This window comes from Urocampus carinirostris, chromosome 3 (genome assembly GCF_059441175.1).
Source record: "Urocampus carinirostris isolate Australia breed hairy pipefish chromosome 3, RoL_Ucar_1.0, whole genome shotgun sequence".
Taxonomy (NCBI): domain Eukaryota; kingdom Metazoa; phylum Chordata; class Actinopteri; order Syngnathiformes; family Syngnathidae; genus Urocampus; species Urocampus carinirostris.
In genome coordinates this window covers 7,521,671-7,540,680 of record NC_142351.1, presented here as the reverse complement: position 1 = coordinate 7,540,680, position 19,010 = coordinate 7,521,671, and the positions used below count along the sequence as shown (strand labels likewise).

The following is a 19,010-nucleotide window of genomic DNA, read 5'->3' as shown; positions in this document are numbered from 1 at the left end:
TTTTGAAGTCGAGTCGAAGTAGAACGAAGTTGAGTAAAGTCAGTAGAGTTTGTCGAGAACCGGCTTCTTCGGCTCGGCTCACTAAATAGAAACCGACTCTTTCGGGTCCTAAACGGCTCTTCGGGTCGTTTTTTGCTTCTTTAATCCCAACATGACCAAATATGATGTCAAATGATGCACAAAATGACTTCAAGGATGGGGGGAATAGAACAAAAAAGAAAAAAATACCAAAATGAAAATGTAGTAAAAAGCTGAGGAAAAAAAGAAACAAAGAGAAAAAAAGAAGAAAAAAAATTAGGAAAAAGCCAGAAAAAAAGAAAAGAAATAAATGTAAGAAAAAAGTAACAGCTCGGAAAAAATAAACAATGAGATTTTTTTTAAGTAATTTTAAAAGAAGTAGAAAAAAATACACGGAAAAAAGAGGAAAAAATTGTGTTACATTCAAATAATAGCATTCAAAGTGAATCTTGTTGCCAACATTGTACTTCCACTCAAAAATGTAATTAAGTACAGTTCTGTATCTTACTAAATAAGCCCCCAAAAATGATAATTTTATGCGACAAAATATGTCAGGAAATAAAAAGAAATGGATATCTCGTGAAATAATTGTGAGAACAAATGACGTTTGTAGGCCATCGTACACGAGTCAATTCATTCAAAAGAGAAAAATAATTTTGCATTCAGCAAAATGTAACTTGATGTCAAGTTTCGGACATGTTTGATAATTAATTATCTTGCCACACTTGGGATTATGGTTGCTCACTGTTGTTTCAAGCGTTGCGCACTGCCTTTGTGTGAGCGCTCAGACCCCTGGAAAATTACAGGGAACATTGGTATGGGCTAAGAAACACAGCCATTAGAAAACTAATTTCCATCCATTATCTGCACTGCTTTTTCTCAGTAGGGTTGCGGGGGTGCTGGAGCCCATCCCAGCTATCTTCGGGCAGTGGGCAGGGGACATCCTGAACTACACAGAGACGGACAACTCACTCGCTCATTCACACCTAGGGACGATTTGATTTTGGTTCGGCCAATGAACCTGACATGCATGTTTTTGGAATGTGGGAGGAAACCGGAGTGCCCGGAGGAAACCCACGCAAGCACGGGGAGAACATGCAAACTGGGGCGGCAGTAGCTCAGGAGGTAGAGCGCTCGTCTTGGGATCAAGGGATCCCAGTTCGAATCCCGGCTTGCCCGTGTTACATGTCGAAGTGTCCTTGGGTAAGACACTGAACCCCTAATACCCCCAATAAGCGCCTTACATGGCTGCAAGGCCGCTATTGGGAAATGTGGAGCACATTGTAAAGCGCTTTGGGAAGTCATTGACTTGAAAAGCGCTATAGAAATGCAGATCATTTCATTTCATTTCATTTCATTTCATTTCAAACTCCACACAGGAGGTTCGATCTCGTGACCTCAGAATTGTGCCGCACACGCGCTAACCACTGTACCGCCGTGCTGCCAGAAAAACCAAAAAACAAAACTCATTTGATCAATACAATTTGGATTTTTTCATTGAAAACATAAAATAGTCTGGGTGACCCCAACTTTTTGAAGGGTAGTGAAGAAAAAGGATCCTTCAAGTTGCCAACAGAGATGAGACAAAATTATGGAAGCGACAAATGACATCATAGGCGCCGCCGCGAGCGGCAGCCTTTCCGCCAGCTCCGTGTTATTTCGCTCTTTTTGTGATTTATTGTTTTAAGTATCTGCTTCTATCTTCGGTGTTTTTCGTCCCGTTTGACAACTACACTTTGGATTACTTTTGACCCTATGGGTTTTAACGCACAAAAATGTGTTTATTCGAGCAATCAACTCTTAGCCCTGAAGAATTCTTGTGCCGGCGGGCCCTATCATGGCTGCAGAGCCGGAGCTAAGGTGAATGCTAAGCAGCTATCAGCGATATAAGCCTTCGGTACTGTCCGTAATCATAGGAAATGTGAACTCTCTACCGAATAAGAACGACGAACAGGCTGCGCTGGTGACAAACATCAAAGCGTCGTACAGAGAGTTCAGTTAGCTGTGTTTTACGGAAACGTGGCTCACGTCTAGCATCCCGGACGCTCACGTGGAGCTACCCAGCTTCAGCGCTGTTAGGGCAGACAGACACTGCGGGGAGCGGAGAGGAGGCAAACTCGCTATCTAGGTGAACACGAGGTGGTGTAACCCTGGACACAAAGATTTCCATCGAACTTTTGGCCTAGCGTGTGACATTTTCCACTCCGCTGTGGCTAAACTACTAAACAGCACACCGAGGCCATCCTGTTCATCTGTTAATAATCAACACAAGGATACTATCTCACTCACAGTCTCACCCCTGTTCTCCCACTCTGTCTCTTTCACTCTCTGTGTCTCTGTCTCTCTCTCTCTTTCACTCTGCGTCTCTCTCTCTCTCTCTGCGTCTCTCTCTCTTTCACTCTGCGTCTCTCTCTCTCTCTCTGCGTCTCTCTCTCTCTCTCTGCGTCTCTCTCTCTCTCTCTGCGTCTCTCTCTCTCTCTCTGCGTCTCTCTCTCTCTCTCTGCGTCTCTCTCTCTTTGCATGTCTAACTCTCTCTCTGCGTCTCTCTCTCTTTGCATGTCTAACTCTCTCTCTGCGTCTCTCTCTCTTTGCATGTCTAACTCTCTCTCTGCGTCTCTCTCTCTTTGCATGTCTAACTCTCTCTCTGCGTCTCTCTCTCTTTGCATGTCTAACTCTCTCTCTGCGTCTCTCTCTCTTTGCGTCTAACTCTCTCTCTGCGTCTCTCTCTCCCTCTCCCTGCATATCTCGCTCTCTCTCTCTCTTTCTCTCTCTGCATATCTCGCTCTCTCTCTCTCTTTCCCTCTCTGCATATCTCTCGCTCTCTCTCTCTCTTTCCCTCTCCCTGCATATCTCTCTCTCTCTCTCTCTCTCCCTCTCCCTGCATATCTCTCTCTCTCTCTCTCTCTCTCTCTCTCCCTGCATATCTCTCTCTCTCTCTCTCTCCCTGCATATCTCTCTCTCTCTCTCTCTCTCTCCCTGCATATCTCTCTCTCTCTCTCTCTCCCTGCATATCTCTCTCCCTGCATATCTCTCTCCCTGCATCTCTCTCTCTCTCTCTCTCTCTCTCTCTCTCTCTCTCTCTCTCTCTCTCTCTCTCTCTCTCTCTCTCTCTCTCTCTCTCTCTCTCTCTCTCTCTCTCTCTCTCTCTCTCTCTCTCTCTCTCTCTCTCTCTCTCTCTCTCTCTCTCTCTCTCTCTCTCTCTCTCTCTCTCTCAATGTCGTTTTACGACAAACTGTGTCAAAAGGCTCATCAGAAAAGTGAGGTGGCAAAGTAACTAAAAGAAGCTTAATGACGAGTCCATCAGAAATCATCTCGCGGCTAACCCTTTTAGTTTGACAAGTGAGTTGTGTTGAACACAATTCGCCACTAAGCTAGGCACACGCTGACACTTTGCGATAATGGAAAAGCGGAACAGTTCTCGCTAATTGGCTCGCCTCTGTCGGATTTCTGCCGCAGCATTCAAAAGTAAGATTCGGGGTATGGAGGTGTTTGGGGTGGGCCGACGGGGTTTTGCATGTGTGGATTTGTAAACAGCGCGTCGGTGTTGACGTCCTAATATCCGGAGCAGGGGAGGAGTTTCCTCACAACCAATGTTCCCTCTAAGCTGCGTGTGTGCGCAATTGCGCACTACCCAGAGCTTTGCCACGCACAAGATAATCCAGCCAGCTCACAAAAATCAGGGCTCCAAATTGCTCATTAAGAAGCCAATGAAGTCAAAAGTTACAGTGCATGAAGGTCAAAATACACGGGTTCCCCTGAACGCTGTGTTCTAGATGCGGTATTTGGAACTCAAGGTCGAAGTTGAGTAAAGTCAGTAGAAATTTTCATGAACCGGCCTCTTTGGCTCAGCTCACTAAAAAGAACCGGCTCTTTTGGGTCCTAAACGACTATTCGGGTTGTGTTTTCTTGTTTCATCCTAACGTGACCAAATATTAAGTAAAATGATGCACAAAATGACTTAAAGGAAGGGGGAATAGAACAAAAAAGAAAAAATACCATAATGAAAAAGTAGTGAAAAGAAACAAAAGGAAGAGAAAAAAGGAAACATTTAGAAAAAGCCAGAAAAAAAATGAGAAAAGGAAAGAAAGTAAATAGAGAACAAAAAGAAAAAAAGTAACAGTTAGGAAAAAATAAACACAATGAGATTTTTTTAAAGGAATTAAAAAAAAAAGTAGAAAAAAACACGAAAAAAATGTCCAATTATATCAAGTGAATCTTGTGCCAACATTCTACTTCTACTAAAAAAAGTGATTAAATACAGTTGTGTATCGTGCAACCGACTCAATAAGCCCCCAAAAATCTTAGTATTATGCGACAAAAGATACCAGGAAAAAAAAGAAATGGAAATCTTGTGAAAGAATTGTAGTAACAAATGGCGTTTGTGAGCCTGCAGCCTTTGCAATCGTACATGAGTCAATTCATTCAAAAGAGAAAAATGATTTTGCATTGCCGGAAACTTGATGTCAAGTTTTGGACATGTTTGATAATGACTTAGTTGCCACACTTGGGATTGCTATTGCTCACTGTTGTTTCAAGCGTTGCTCATTGACTTGGTGTGAACGCTCAGACCCCTGGAAAATTACAAGGAACATTGCTCACAACCAGCACTGATTTTTGAAGACTGATTCCGGGGCAGGTAGGATTTGTCGATACCGGTCGGGATATACCAGGCGGTGGAACGTCGGCACATACGACCGATCGGAATTAAGGCTGCGTTCAAAGCCGACCTGAAAGCGAGCTGTGAGTCACGTGCTGCATCCGTCAAAACGTGACCTGCTGACTGCTCCGTGTAATCCCAGCGCACAAACACGACACAAATGAGCACAGGGCTTAATCTCTGCAAACTCCTGAAGCTGTAGAAAGCTTATATGAGCACCTTTACACACCAGAACTTCGATACTCGACATTTTTTTTTTCCCCCCCCAGCAAAAATCTTTCTCACTGCCATCAGTTCGGTCCAGTTTGCGCATGAGTCAAGTCCTGTTTGTGACGCCCTTAATCACAAGGAGTCTCAAAGAGCTGCACGGACCACAGAATATTGCAAACCACAGACTATTATTAAACCATCCCCTGATCTAAAACCGACATGAGGGCAAGGAAAAACTCAAAAACCTCAAGTCAAGTCCTGTTTATTTGTGACGCCCCTAATCACAAGGAGTCTCAAAGGGCTGCACAGACCACAGATTATTGCAAACCACAGACTATTATGACACCATCCCCTGATCTAAAACCCACATGAGAGCAAGGAAAAACTCAAAAACCTCAAGTCAAGTCCTTTTTATTTGTGACGCCCCTAATCACAAGGAGTCTCAAAGGACTGCACAGACTAGAGACTATTCTGACACCATCCCCTGATCTAAAACCCACATGAGAGCAAGGAAAAACTCAAAAACCTCAAGTCAAGTCCTGTTTATTTGTGACGCCCCTAATCACAAGGAGTCTCAAAGGACTGCACAGACCATAGATTATTGCAAACCACGGAATATTAAGACACCGTCCCCTGATCTAAAACCTACATGAAGGCAAGGAAAAACTCAAAAACCTCAAGTCAAGTTCTCTTTATCTGTGACGCCCTTAATCACAAGGAGGGCTGCACAGACTCGAGACTATGATGACACCATCCCTGATCTAAAACCTACAGTAAGGCAAGGAAAAACTCAAAAACCTCAAGTGAAATCAAGTCGAGTCCTGTTTATTTCTGACACCCTTAATCAGTTGTATCATTGCGTAAACCTGTCTCAATCTAAGGATACCTGATGCTAGCATGCAGCTAGCCAGCCTCTTTATAAATGACTTTCTTACATTGTCAAGTCAAGTCATGTTTATTTGTGACAGCCTTAAACACAAAGAGTCTCAAAGGGCTGCACAGATCAAAGTCTATTGCAAACCACAGACTATTATGACACCATCCCCTGATCTAAAACCTATATGAGGGCAAGGAAAAACTCAAAAACCTCAAGTCAAGTCATGTTTATTTGTTTGGCCCTTAATCACAACAAGTCTCAAAGAGCTGCACCGACCACAGATTATTGCAAACCACAGACTATTCTGACACCATCACCTGATCTAAAACCTACATGAGGGCAAGGAAAAACTCAAAACCTCAAGTCAAGTCCTGTTTATTTGTGACGCCCCTAATCACAAGGAGTCTCAAAGGACTGCACAGACTAGAGACTATTCTGACACCATCCCCTGATCTAAAACCTACATGAGGGCAAGGAAAAACTAAAAAACCTCAAGTCAAGTCCTGTTTATTTGTGACGCCCCTAATCACAAGGAGTCTCAAAGGGCTGCACAGACCATAGATTATTGCAAACCACGGAATATTAAGACACCATCCCCTGATCTAAAACCTACATGAAGGCAAGGAAAAACTCAAAAACCTCAAGTCAAGTCAAGTCATGTTTATTTGTGACGCCCTTAATCACAAAGAGTCTCAAAGGGCTGCACCGACCACATATTATTGCAAACCACGGACTATTATGAAACCATCCACTGATCTAAAACCTACATAAGGGGAAGGAAAAACTCAAAACTTCAAGTCAAGTCATGTTTATTTGGGACCCCTTTTAATCACAAGGAGTCTCAAAGGGCTGACAGACTGAAGACTATGATGACACCATCCCTGATCTAAAACCTACAGTAAGGCAAGGAAAAACTCAAAAACCTCAAGTCAAGTCAAGTCGAGTCCTGTTTATTTCTGACGCCCTTAATCAGTTGTATCATTGCGTAGACCTGTTTCAATCTAAGGATACCTGATGCTAGCATGCAGCTAGCCAGCCTCTTTCTAAATTACTTTCTTACATTGTCAAGTCAAGTCATGTTCATTTGTGACACCTTTAATCACAAGGAATCTCAAAAGGCTGCGCAGACCACAGATTATTGCACACCACAGACAATTATGACACCATCCCCTGATTTAAAACCTATAAGAGGGCAAGGAAAAACTCAAAAACCTCAAGTCAAGTCATGTTAATTTGTGACGCCCTTAATCACAAATAGGCTCAAAGGGCTGCACAGACCACAAACTATTGCAAACCACAGACTATTATGACACCATCCCCTGATCTAAAACCTACATGTCCTGTTTATTTGTGTCGTCCTTAATCATAGGGATTCTGAAAGGGCTTCACGGACCACAGATTATTACAAACTACAGACTATAGAGAGTATAGTACTATAGAGAGCGCGAGAGCGAGCGTGAGAGAGAGAGAGAGAGAGAGAGAGAGAGAGAGAGAGAGAGAGAGAGAGAAAAAGAAAAACAAAGAAAGAGAGAGAAAAAGAAAAACAAAGAAAAAGAGAGAGAGAGAGAGAGAGAGAGAGAAAGAAAAAGAGAGAGCGTGAGCAAGAGAGAGAGAGAGAGAGAGAGAGAGAGAGAGAGAGAGAGTGCGAGCAAGAGAGCGCGAGCAAGAGAGCGCGAGAGCGCGAGCGAGAGCGTGAGAGCGAGCGTGAGAGAGAGGGAAAAAGAAAAACAGAGAAAGAGGGAGAGAGAGAGAAAAATAAAAAGAAAGAGAGAATGATAGCAAGAGAGAGCAAGAGAGAGCGAGAGGGCGAGAGCGCGAGAAAGAAAAACAAAGAGAGCGAGCGAGGAGAGAGCGAGCGAGAGAGCGAGCGAGAGAGCGAGCGAGAGAGCGAGCGAGTGAGAGAGCGAGAGCGAGAGAGAGAGAATGAGAGAGAGAGCGAGCGAGAGAGCGAGCGAGCGAGTGAGAGCGAGAGCGAGAGAGAGAAAGAGACAGAGAGAGCGGAGAGAGAGAGAGCGCGAGAGAGAGAGTGCGCGAGCGCGAGTGAGAGAGAGCGAGAGAGAGCAAGCGAAAGCGAGCAAGAGAGCGAGCGAGCGAGCGTCGCGAGAGAGCCCGAGAGCGAGCACGAGAGCGAGCACGAGAGCGCGAGAGCGAGCGTGAGCGAGAGAGAGCGAGCGAGAGAGCGAGCGAGAGAGCGAGCACGAGCGAGAGCGCGAGAGAGCGCGAGCGAGGGAGAGCAAGAGAGAGCGAGAGAGAGCGAGAGAGAGCGAGAGAGCAAGAGAGAGCAAGAGAGAGAGAGAGAGAGAGAGAGAGAGAGAGAGAGCGAGAGAGAGAGAGCCTAGAAGGGCAGGGATGTCCTCCGGCTGTTGTGCAGCATGCTGTTGCGGACACAAGACAGAAATAAAGCTATATGTTTGTGAGTCGCCCTTTTCCTAATGCTGCCATCAAACTCAAATAACATTTGAGGGCCGCAATTCCATCGAGCTACACGACGCTACGGATAATTAAGTCATATTTCCGATTCGATCGCAATCCAGTTAGAGAAAGGCCAGTGCCAATGACTGTAATGGAAACAAGTTAATGTCTGGTGCAATGTTCCCTCTAAGCTGCGTGTGTGCGCCATTGCGCACCGCCCAGAGCTTTTTCGCGCACAAGATAATCCAGCCGGCTCACAAAAATCAGGGCTCCAAATTGATCATTAAGAAGCCAATGAAGTCAAAGTTACAGTGCATGAAGGTCAAAATACACGGGTTCCCCTGACGCAGTGTCTTAAATGCGGTATCTGGAAGTCAAGGTTGAGTAAAGTTAGTAGAGTTTTTTGAGAACCGGCTTCTTCGGCTCGCCTCACTAAAAACAACGGGTCCCAAACGGCTGTTCAGGTTGTTTTTGCTTCTTTAATCCCTACATGACCAAATATTATGTAAAATTATGCAGGAAGTGGGGAAATAGAACAAAAAAGAAAAAAAATACCAAAATGAAAAAGTAGTGAAAAGCTGTGAAAAAAGAAACAAAAGGAAGAGAAAAAAGAAGAAAAAATTCAGAAAAAAAGCCAGAAAAAAAGAAAAGAAAAAAACAATGGAAAAAAAGTGAACAGAGAACAAAAAGAAAAAGTAACAGCTAGGAAAAAATAAACACAATGAGATTTTTTTTAAAGGAATTTAAAAAAAAGTAGAAAAAAATCAGGGAAAAAGAAGAAAAAGTTTGTGTGGCATTCAAATAATTTCCAATGACACCAAGTCAATCTTATTGCCAACATTGTACTTCCACTAAAAGTTGTGATTAAATACAGTTGTGTATCGTGCAACCGACTCAATAAGCCCCCAAAAATGTTAGTATGATGCCACAAAAGATACCAGGTAAAAAAAAAAAAAATTTTGTGAAAGAATTGTAAAAACAAATGACGTTTGTAGGCCATCGTACATGAGTCAAATCATTCAAAAGTGAAAAATAATTTTGCATTGCCGGAAACTCAGCAAAATGTAACGTGATGTCACGTTTTGGACATGTTTGATAATGATTTAGTTGCCACACTAGGGATTGCCGTTGCTCACTGTTGTTTCAAGCGTTGCTCACCGACTATGTGTGAACGCTCAGACCCGGAAGGAAAATGACAGGGAACATTAATTGTCTCATCTCATCTCATTAGCTACACCGCTTATCCTCAGTAGGGTCGCGGGGGTGCTGGAGCCCATCCCAGCAATCATCGGGCAGTGGGAAGGGGACACCCTGAACTGGTTGCCGGCCAATCGCAGGGCACACGGGGACAGACAACTCACTCGCTCAATCACACCTAGGGACAATTTGGACCGGCCAATTCACCTGACATGCATGTTTTTGGAATGTGGGAGGAAACCGGAGTGCCCGGAGGAAACCCACGCAAGCACGTGGAGAACATACAAACTCCGCACAGGAAGTCTGGAGCTGGATTTGAACCCATGACATGAACTGTGCCGCACAAGCGCTAACCACTGCGCCGCATTAATTGTATTTTGAGTAATCGTATTTTGGAAAACTTAACCCGATATTATGTAAATTCCAGCATGGGCCATCTGCGGTTTCATTCACAGTGTGTGTGCGTCTGCCCTTCTCTTTCCGGTTGAGCATGGCCTCCATTACTGCCCTTGACATTGTAGCCGATTGGATTGTTATCTGCCATGTGTGTGTGGGGGGGGGGGCTTTCAGCGTGCTCTATCAGTTGCGACAGCCTAATTGAATCTGCGGTGTTGGAAGTGTGGCGATACACTGGCCACACCGTGTCACTGCCAAAAGATAGGGGCTCCCTTGTAGTGAGGATCGGGCCCGCTACCACCGAGATGGGGCCCCGCTGATAAATGGCTGATAAGCTAGGTAATGCGTATATATGCCTTGCTCGGACCACCCGATAATGCTTTCCCGCTACCGCGCCTAAGGATGAATTCATATCCGATATCCCATTATTCTTTGCTCGAGAATTTATGACTACAAATGGATTGGGAAAGTCGGGCAAGGAGTTCTTACCTCAATGTATACATTAAGAATAAGCACACTCTATTTTTCACCTATCAGTTTCAATTGTGCCATATTGTATAAATAGCTTTGCAAAACCATTGTTTGTAACAGGCACGTTTCCAAATCAAATGAAAATAGCAAAAGTTATACCAATATACAAAAATGGAAACAACTTATAGACCGGTATCTCTGCTTCCTCAGTTCTCTAAAATATTTGAAAAACTTTACAATAATAGACTAGAACAATTTGTAGATAAACATAAATTGATTAAGGAAAGTCAATATGGCAGCGCAGTGGTTAGCGCTTGTGCGGCGCAGTTCATGTCATGGGAACCTGTCGTGGGTTCAAATCCAGATCCGGACTTCCTGTGCGGAGTTTGTATGTACTCCCCGTGCTTGCGTGGGTTTCCTCCCACATTCCGAAAAACATGCATTTCAGGTGAATTGGCCGGTCGAAATTGCCCCTAGGTGTGAATGAGCGAATGAGTTGTCTGTCCCCGTGTGCCCTGCGATTGGCTGGCAACCAGTTCAGGGTGTCCCCTGCCCACTGCCCGGAGATGGCTGGGAATATTTGCAGACCAAAATAACATTTTCTATTCGAATGATAACTATATTGATTTGGTAACCTGCATTAATCATGAATTAATGAACCTAAAAGTATGGATGGATATAAATAAATGATCTTTAAATTGAAATAAAACCAAAGTAATATTATTTGGTCATCGCAAGGCAAATCAACAATTAGAAGTAAAAATGGATGGTGCTGCAATAGACATTGTATCAGAAATTAAGTTCTTAGGCGTCATAATAGACATATTAAGTTGGAAAACACACATCAGACACATACAAACTAAAGTATCTAAAACCATTTCAATAATCAATAAAGCCAAATTCCTTTTAAACTATAATACATTGTATTTATTATATTGTTCTCTTATTCAATCGGAAAGAGGGGAATTATAACTTAAGGGGCTGTCGTGAATTCATAATCCCAAGGATGAAGTCGGCTGGGAGGGGCCCCAGGACCCCCGCGACCCTACTGAGCGACACATGAAACGGCGGATATTATAAAGGGTTTGGCGCGGCTCGTCAGTAAGTATCAAGCCTATGGAATTGGTTTTACGTGTGATAAGTCACCGTTAAATGGCAGAAATGGCTTTGATCAGATCTTTGTCCACACATCCAGGAAGCCCATTTCACATCGATGTGTGTGTAGGTGAGGCAGTGTGGTAAGAGTCGCACGACATGGACAGATCTATCTATCAATCTAACTTGGTCATATCCCTCAAGGGGGTGACTGATAGCAAGACAAACACATACAATAACAAGGGAACGAAAATAAAAAGGGGAAAACATAGCAAAAAACACACACAAACATTTTTGGACCATGGCCAACCCAAATGCCCAAACACCCAAACAAATTAGGCACCTCGGCACCCAAGTCGGTCATGCTTTCGTCCCTCCAGATGAAATAAATGGGACACAAGAAGTGTCACTCGGGTCAGGGTGACACAACACACGACAGCGGGGCCCGACAGCTTTCGCTGGTTTACCCCTGCCGCATCATACGAATGCCCTGCCCATCCCTTAGTACGCGTCCAACATCCACTATTCTTTCACAACACCTCTCCACTCATTCCTATCACCAACAATAGCTCTAGCTTTCACAAGATTTGGACCTCTTTCCTGCAGTGCACTCATGACACCATCCATCCTCGTTAATCGCCGCCTTCCTCTCGGTCTCCTTCCATTGACTCCTGCTCTGTAGATCCTCTTCAACATTCGCTCCTCATCCATCCTCTCCATGTGTCCAAACCAACCCAGTATTCTCTTATCCACGGGCTTGCTAAATTCCACTACTACTCCGGTTCTGTCTCTCACAATTTCATTTCTCAATCCATCCAATCTTGTCACTCCTAACATACTCCTCAAACACTTCATATCAAAAACCTTTCCTTCTCACATTTAACTTCCTTCTATACGCATGACCTGATATGACAAATAGGTGCAGGGGTATAAAAATAACAGTAAACAGTAAGAGGAGTCAAGCTTTCTTTTGATTTTCCCTATAGCTAGAGAATGAGATTGTCTTTAGGCCCTCAAAAATGAGTCAAAATGGCAAAAATTAGCTGGCACTGTCCGTCCCAAATCGAGAAAAATGTCCGACATCGAATGCCTTAGGGGCCGGTCACACAGACATTTGCGGCTGAATCACGGCTAAAATTTTGCGGGTTTTTTTGCCCGTGGTTGCCCGCGATGGAAAATGCGCAAAATTGGCCACCCCGCTGTTCATCGGTGTATGGCCGCAAAAAAGATGCCGGCGACTGTTCCGCTTCCTCATCGCGTCATTTCTGCGTCATTTTCTCGTGTGGACCACGGGTATAAAAGCTCCCGAGCCGGTGTTGTGCCCAAATCCGACTCCTACGCAACACAAATGTCTGTGTGACCGGCCCCTTAAATAGAAAAGCCCTACCTCAGAAGAGCAAAGCCTTTCTTTTTCGTCTTCTTTTCCGGATCCTCGGCCGAATCCTCACTTTTCTTCTTCCCTTTGCTCTTTTTGTCCGTCTTTGTCTTGTTGACTTTCTTCGGCATTTTCCCGTCTTCCACATCCAAGTCCTGGCGTGACGAGCCGCTCGCCGGGGTTTCGTGACCGGAGCTCAGTTCGGACGGGTCGTCATCTAGGAAGGAGGAAGCCTGTTTAAATGACCGTAAATTCCGGACTATAAGCCGCTATTTTTTTCCCAAACTTTCAACCCTGCGGCTTATTCAGTGATGCGGCCAATTTATGTCATTTTTCTAACGGCCGCCAGCGGCCCTCGAGTACAAAATGTAAGATTTTGACCGGTGGAATATATGCGCAGAGGAAGACTGCAACTCCTTGGCTTGTGCATACATTAAATTAGCGTAAACATACCCTCATAGTGCAAAATGCAAAAAGTAAGGCACATGACGAAGATTTCATATGACAAAGTTTATTTCCGACACTAAGAAAGACGACTTTGATGGCTTCAGTTCTAAGGAGGACGGTTTACCGTGATTTTTACAAGTACGGTATGTTTTTTTTAACAGACCCATTAACTGTATTGCGAGCGTGTTGTTAGTAGCGTTTTGCTACCCTTCACAGGCACGGTTTGGGAGGAAAGTTACATTATTATTATTAAAGCTTTGAAAACTCTCTCGGAGTACCGTCTTTCTTTGTAAATATGTGTAACCCATGTATAATATGTATTTGCAACTGTATATTTTAGTAATGTATATTTGTATTTATTTTAGACACCTCATGTAGGTTCTAGATCAGGGGATGTTGTCATAATAGTCTGTAGTTTGCCATAGTCTGTGGTCTGTGCAGCCCTTTGAGACTCCTTGTGATTCAGGGTATCACAAATAAACATGACTTGACTTGAGGTTTTTGAGTTCTTCCTTGCCCTCATGTAGGTTCCAGATCAGGGGATGTTGTCATAATAGTCTGTAGTTTGCAATAATCTGTGGTCTGTGCAGGTCTTTTGAGACTCCTTGTGATTAAGGGCTTCACAAATGTAATGTATTTTACTGTGGCCAATTTTTAGACATTGTGAAAGAGTTGTAATAGTTTGACTTCTCTTTATACACTTGTGTGTGACAATCTTGCAGGTGGCATTCTGCATTTTTATTGTCGGCTCTAAATTGAATATATTCAATTCATATGTGTAACGGGTGTAATAATAACTTTTGTTTTATTGAAATTCCTGCTGAAATATGTGTATAGTTTTTGGTAAGTGTCCTCCAATGATGAGTCCAACAGTGCCACCTGCTCGTATGGGGTAGGGTTTATTTTGGCTTTTGACATGTGACCGGAAGGCGGGGTTTTGTTGGCAGTCTACAGAGCGAGCTGCCAACGGTAAGACCCATCTTTTGGTGCTCCACAAAAAAGTTAATTTTAAACATTATAACCCCAGCTGACAAATCTCTCAACATGCACAGTAATGTGATTGATGTTGTCAAGCTGTTTGGATTTATTTTCGTTTTGTTTCTGTTGTGCTAAAATGTTAATTCCCCTTGTAGAGATCAAGAGATCAAAGCCAAATAGACAGGATTTGACTTTAATCTGCAAAGTAAGACCTTAGTTTCTCACAATGGATACTCCAACAAACCAATATTTTTCGGATTAGATACAAGAGTTTGACTTCCAGCCTCCTATCTAAAGATATACAAATGTGTGCATAGTGTGTACATGAGTTAAAGTGTGTTTAATTGTATTTTTTTTTTTTTTTTTTTAAGATGCATTAAATCATACCATCTTCTGACGGACCCTCATAAGACTTGTCGATGGCGATGCGGAAGCTCTGGTTGCATCCACGACCCCGGACCATGCGAGGCCGGGGCCGGTGGAACGGCACTTGGGCGTGGAAGTCGTTCTGCTGAGCTTCCGACATTGCTGACTGCAGACTCTCGAGCGAGCTGGACTTCCAGAGGCCCAGGGTCGGACCCAACGTTCTACCAGCAGATGGTTCTGGATGATGCATGGAAAAAGAGCAGAATCAATGCGTATCATTAAAAGGCTGTTGAAAGGAGTAAAGAAGAAATCAAGTCATTGTACAGTTTTGACATAAGACTCAGAGCTATGTTGGCCAATTTAAGTAACAGTATGAGCGTTCACACAAAGTCGGTGAGCAACGCTTAAAATAACAGTGAGCAACCGCAATCCCAAGTGTGGCAACTAAATCGTTATCAAACATGTCCAAAACTTGACATCCGGCAATGCAAAATTATTTTTCTCTTTTGAATGAATTGACTCATAAATAATAATAAATAATTTCCTTGTATTGTCATTCTGTGTAACAATGTACACAGAACGAAATGTCGATTGCACCTGACCCGTTGTAGCGAGCCGATGCAGCCGCAGCCAACAGAGGGCGCCGCCGACCACTTTTTAAGTCTTAGGAATGACTCGGCCGGGGCGCGAACCACCGACCTCCCAGTCTCAAAGCGGGCGCCTTACCATCTAGGCTACTGAGCTGTACGATGGCCTACAAACGTCATTTGTTTTTACAACAATTCTTTCACTAGATTTCCTTTTTTTTTTCCTGGTATCTTTTGCCGCATAATACTAACATTTTTGGGGGCTTATTGAGTCGGTTGCACGATACACAACTGTATTTAATTACATTTTTTAGTGGAAGTACAATGTTGGCAACAAGATTGACTTGATATAATTCAATACAGGACATAATAAAAGGGAACGATACCGGACCGGAAACAAGCAGAAAACCGGACAGTCTAAACCCACGTCTTACGGGAGCAGAGGTTTGTTGAGGGACTGACAAAGATTGACTTGGTATAATTGGAAATTATTTGAATGCAACACAAACCTTTTCTTCTTTTTCCCTGTGTTTTTTTCTACTTTTTTTAATTCCTTTAAAAAAATCTTATTCTGTTTATTTTTTCCTAGCTGTTACTTTTTTCTTTTTGATCTCTATTTACTTGTTTTCCTTTGTTACATTTCTTTTTTTACGGCTTTTTTCTGAATTTTTCCTTCTTTTTTTCTCTTCCTTTTGTTTCTTTTTTTCTCAGCTTTTCACTACTTTTTCTTTTTGATATTTTTTTTCTTTTTTGTTCTATTCCCCCTTCCTTTAATAATTTTACATCATATTTGGTCATATGGGGATGAAAAGAAGCAAAAACAACCTAAAAAGCCGTTTAGGACCCGAAAGAGCCGGTTGTTATTAGTGAGCCGAGCCGAAGAAGACGGTTAATGAAAAATTCTACTGACTCTACTCAACGTTGTTCTACTTCGACTTCCAAATACCGCATTTAGAACACAACATCAACATGTATTTATTTGTATTTATTTTAGACACATATTCTGATATGTTTTGCACGGGTGAACGAAAAATGAGGGGCGGAACAAACGCGGGGTGCCGAGTTTAAGTGGGGACCGCTAAAGGTGAGGGACAGAAGAGGAAAGTTGGTTAAAGAAAAAGGAGTTGCGTGAGTAAATGTGTTCATCTGATATATTTTTCCCACCCTTATCTTTGGAAATATACACTTTTTCCCTTGGATGACTTTCAACGGGACCCGGACTCTGCAGGTCTGCATCAAACCTTAAGTACCGGTATCATTTTCCGTTCATTTTGCCGGCTGTGGTTTTTGGACTGTGGACTTTAATGAAGGACATTTATTTTCAATCGCGGGACTTGAAGTCGGGTTTGGGTTCATTTTGTGTTACATGTTTAAATGTGGGCGCATGCGGCTTATATACAGGTGCGGCTTATGTATGTACAAAATCGGTCTTCCTCTTTAAATGTGGTGGGTGCGGCTTATAATCAGGTGCGCTCTATAGTCCGGGATTTACGGTACATGTGTTGTAATATTTTTCAAATACAATTGTCATGTTTATGACCTGAATAATACATCATTTCTCCAATTCCATTTAGTTAAATTTAGAAGTTAACATCAGGCCCTTTGAGAGGCAGCCATGACGCTGATGTGGCCCTAGGAGAAAATACATTTGTCATCGCAAAATGAAACTAAATACTTGGCATGGTCATAGGACATTTAGGATAGAGACATAAGACAGTTGCGTTTAAAGTCTTAAATATCATTTTAGTGTTTTCTGGCAAAGAAGGGTTATAAATAGAAAAGCGGGAGTGTTCAAGACCAAAACACTCAATTTGAGAGGCAGGATTTGTGTCAGAAATGTAATTATGGCTATCCAGCTTGCAGCCTGATAGAATTAAGCTCTTTCCTAGCACCCTTCTTCACTAAATAGAAAAAAGAAAAAAAAAAACGAGTGCAAAGCCATGAGTGTGTGGTTACAAAGACCAGGATTTTTTGGAGAGGAAAATAATTAATTATAGTATTTCAGATGGTGTGTGCACTTGACATAGGCGAGTGAGAAATTTCACTTTTGCTAAGGCAGTGTTCGTTTGACCTGTGAAAAGTGATGGGTCCCGGGGACGAGCATTCTCAAAAATCTATGGGTCCCAACCAGTGTTCCCTCTAAGCTGCGAAAATCTAGCCAGCGCACAAAAATGGCTCAAAACTACTAATTAAGAAGCGACTTAAGTCAAAGTTACAGTGCATGAAGGTCAAAATACACGGGTTCCCCTGACGTTGTGTCCTAAATGCGGTATTTTGAAGTCGAGTCGAAGGAGAACGAAGTTGAGTAAAGTTAGTAGAGTTGGTCGAGAACCGGCTTCTTCGGCTCTGCTCACTAAAAGGAACGGGCTCTTTAGGGTCCTAAACGGCTCTTCAGGTTGTTTTTGCTTCTTTATGAAGCCTTACCTGAAATATAATCACTACCTGACAAACTAAACATTGTATTTTACACATTTTTCTAAAGGTATGTCAAAGCGTTTTCAAATTTGGCAATTTGGTGACAAGTTTACAGCGCTAAAAACTTTGCATTTGTGTATTTTACTGTGGCCAATTTTTAGACATTGTAAAAGAGTTGTAATTGTTTGACTTCTCTTTATACACTTGTGAGTGAGTAGAGTTGGTCGAGAACCGGCTTCTTTGGCTCGGCTCACTAAAAGGAACGGGCTCTTTCGGGTCCTAAACGGCTCTTCGGGTTGTTTTTGCTTCTTTCATCCAAACATGACCAAATATTATGTAAAACGATGCACACAATGACTTAAAAGAAGGGGGGAATAGAACAAAAAAGAAAAAAAATACCAAAATGAAAAAGTAGTTAAAAGCTGAGAAAAAAAGAAACAAAGGGAAGAGAAGAAAATGAGGAAACATTTAGAAAAAAAGCCAGAAGAAATAAAAGAAAGAAATGTAGGAAAAAGTAAACAGAGAACAAAAAGGAAAAAGTAACAGCTCAGAAAAAATAAACACAGATTTTTTTTTTTAAAGGAATTTTTAAAAAAGTAGAAAAAATAAGAAAAAGTTTGTGTTCAAATAATTTCCAATGATATCAAGTGAATCTTCCACAAAAAAATCTGATTAAGTACAGTTCTGTATCTTGCAACCGACTCAATAAGCCCCCAAAAATGTTAATATTATGCGACAAAATATATCAGGAAATAAAAAGAAAGAAATTTTGTGAAAGAATCGTAAAAACAAATCACATTTGTGAGCCTGCAACCTTTGCAATCGTACATGAGTCAATTCATTCAAAAGTGAAAAATAATTTTGCATTGTGAAACTCAGCAAAATGTAACTTGATGTCAAGTTTTGGACATGTTTGATAATGAATTATCTTGCCACACTTGGAATTATGGTTGCTCACTGTTGTTTCAAGCGTTGCTCACCGACTTTGTGTGAACGCTCAGACCGCTGCAAAATTACAGGGATCATTGGTCCCAACAGAGATCTATGGCTCCCCAAAATGTAGTGTTATCGAGGTTGAAATTGTAAATCGGCGACAATCATATATATCTATATATTCATTCAGTTTTAATCATCACACTTAATTGGTAATACAAAAAAGTTTGCACTTCAGATTTTTCAATTCACAAAAATATTGTACATTATACAAAATAATATTGCTGAAATACTAGTCTATATATTCATGCAGTTTTAATCGCTTCAGATTTTTCAGTTCATATATTCTTCATGGTTTGCAGTCCCGCCACAGTTGGAATGCCTTCTCAATGTCCAATTGCAGCAACGGAATTTCCATAGCTAATTTGTGGTTTTCATTGTCGTTGTGCCGATCCAATGTGCTTTTCTGAAAGTTCGTATTGCGAAACGATTTATGCGATCCAGTTTTTTTGTCACGCTGGGTGCACGCATCACAGAACATGTAGCCTCCATGATCATCCTCCTCATAGCGTCACC

The 19,010-nt window shown here is 42.4% G+C and overlaps 2 protein-coding genes across 3 annotated transcripts in view; one reads left to right on the top strand and one right to left on the bottom strand.

The window, feature by feature from the left end:
- The window catches only part of LOC148368495 (partitioning defective 3 homolog B-like), a 237,983-nt gene that overhangs the window by 80,728 nt on the left and 138,245 nt on the right, over window positions 1-19,010 (bottom strand). For both annotated transcript variants that reach the window (XM_088330519.1, XM_088330520.1), the window contains exons 18-19: window positions 14,521-14,736; window positions 12,721-12,925 (exon numbers count right to left, since the gene is read on the bottom strand). In XM_088330519.1, the coding sequence (XP_088186645.1) occupies window positions 12,721-12,925; window positions 14,521-14,736 (421 nt within the window). The remainder of the gene's footprint in view (window positions 1-12,720; window positions 12,926-14,520; window positions 14,737-19,010) is intronic.
- Window positions 7,298-8,163, top strand: LOC148368497 (uncharacterized; the record flags this gene model as incomplete). Its single annotated transcript, XM_088329655.1, has 3 exons — window positions 7,298-7,665; window positions 7,715-7,788; window positions 7,877-8,163. Coding segments are annotated over 3 exons (729 nt in total), but the record flags the coding sequence as incomplete, so codon positions are not given.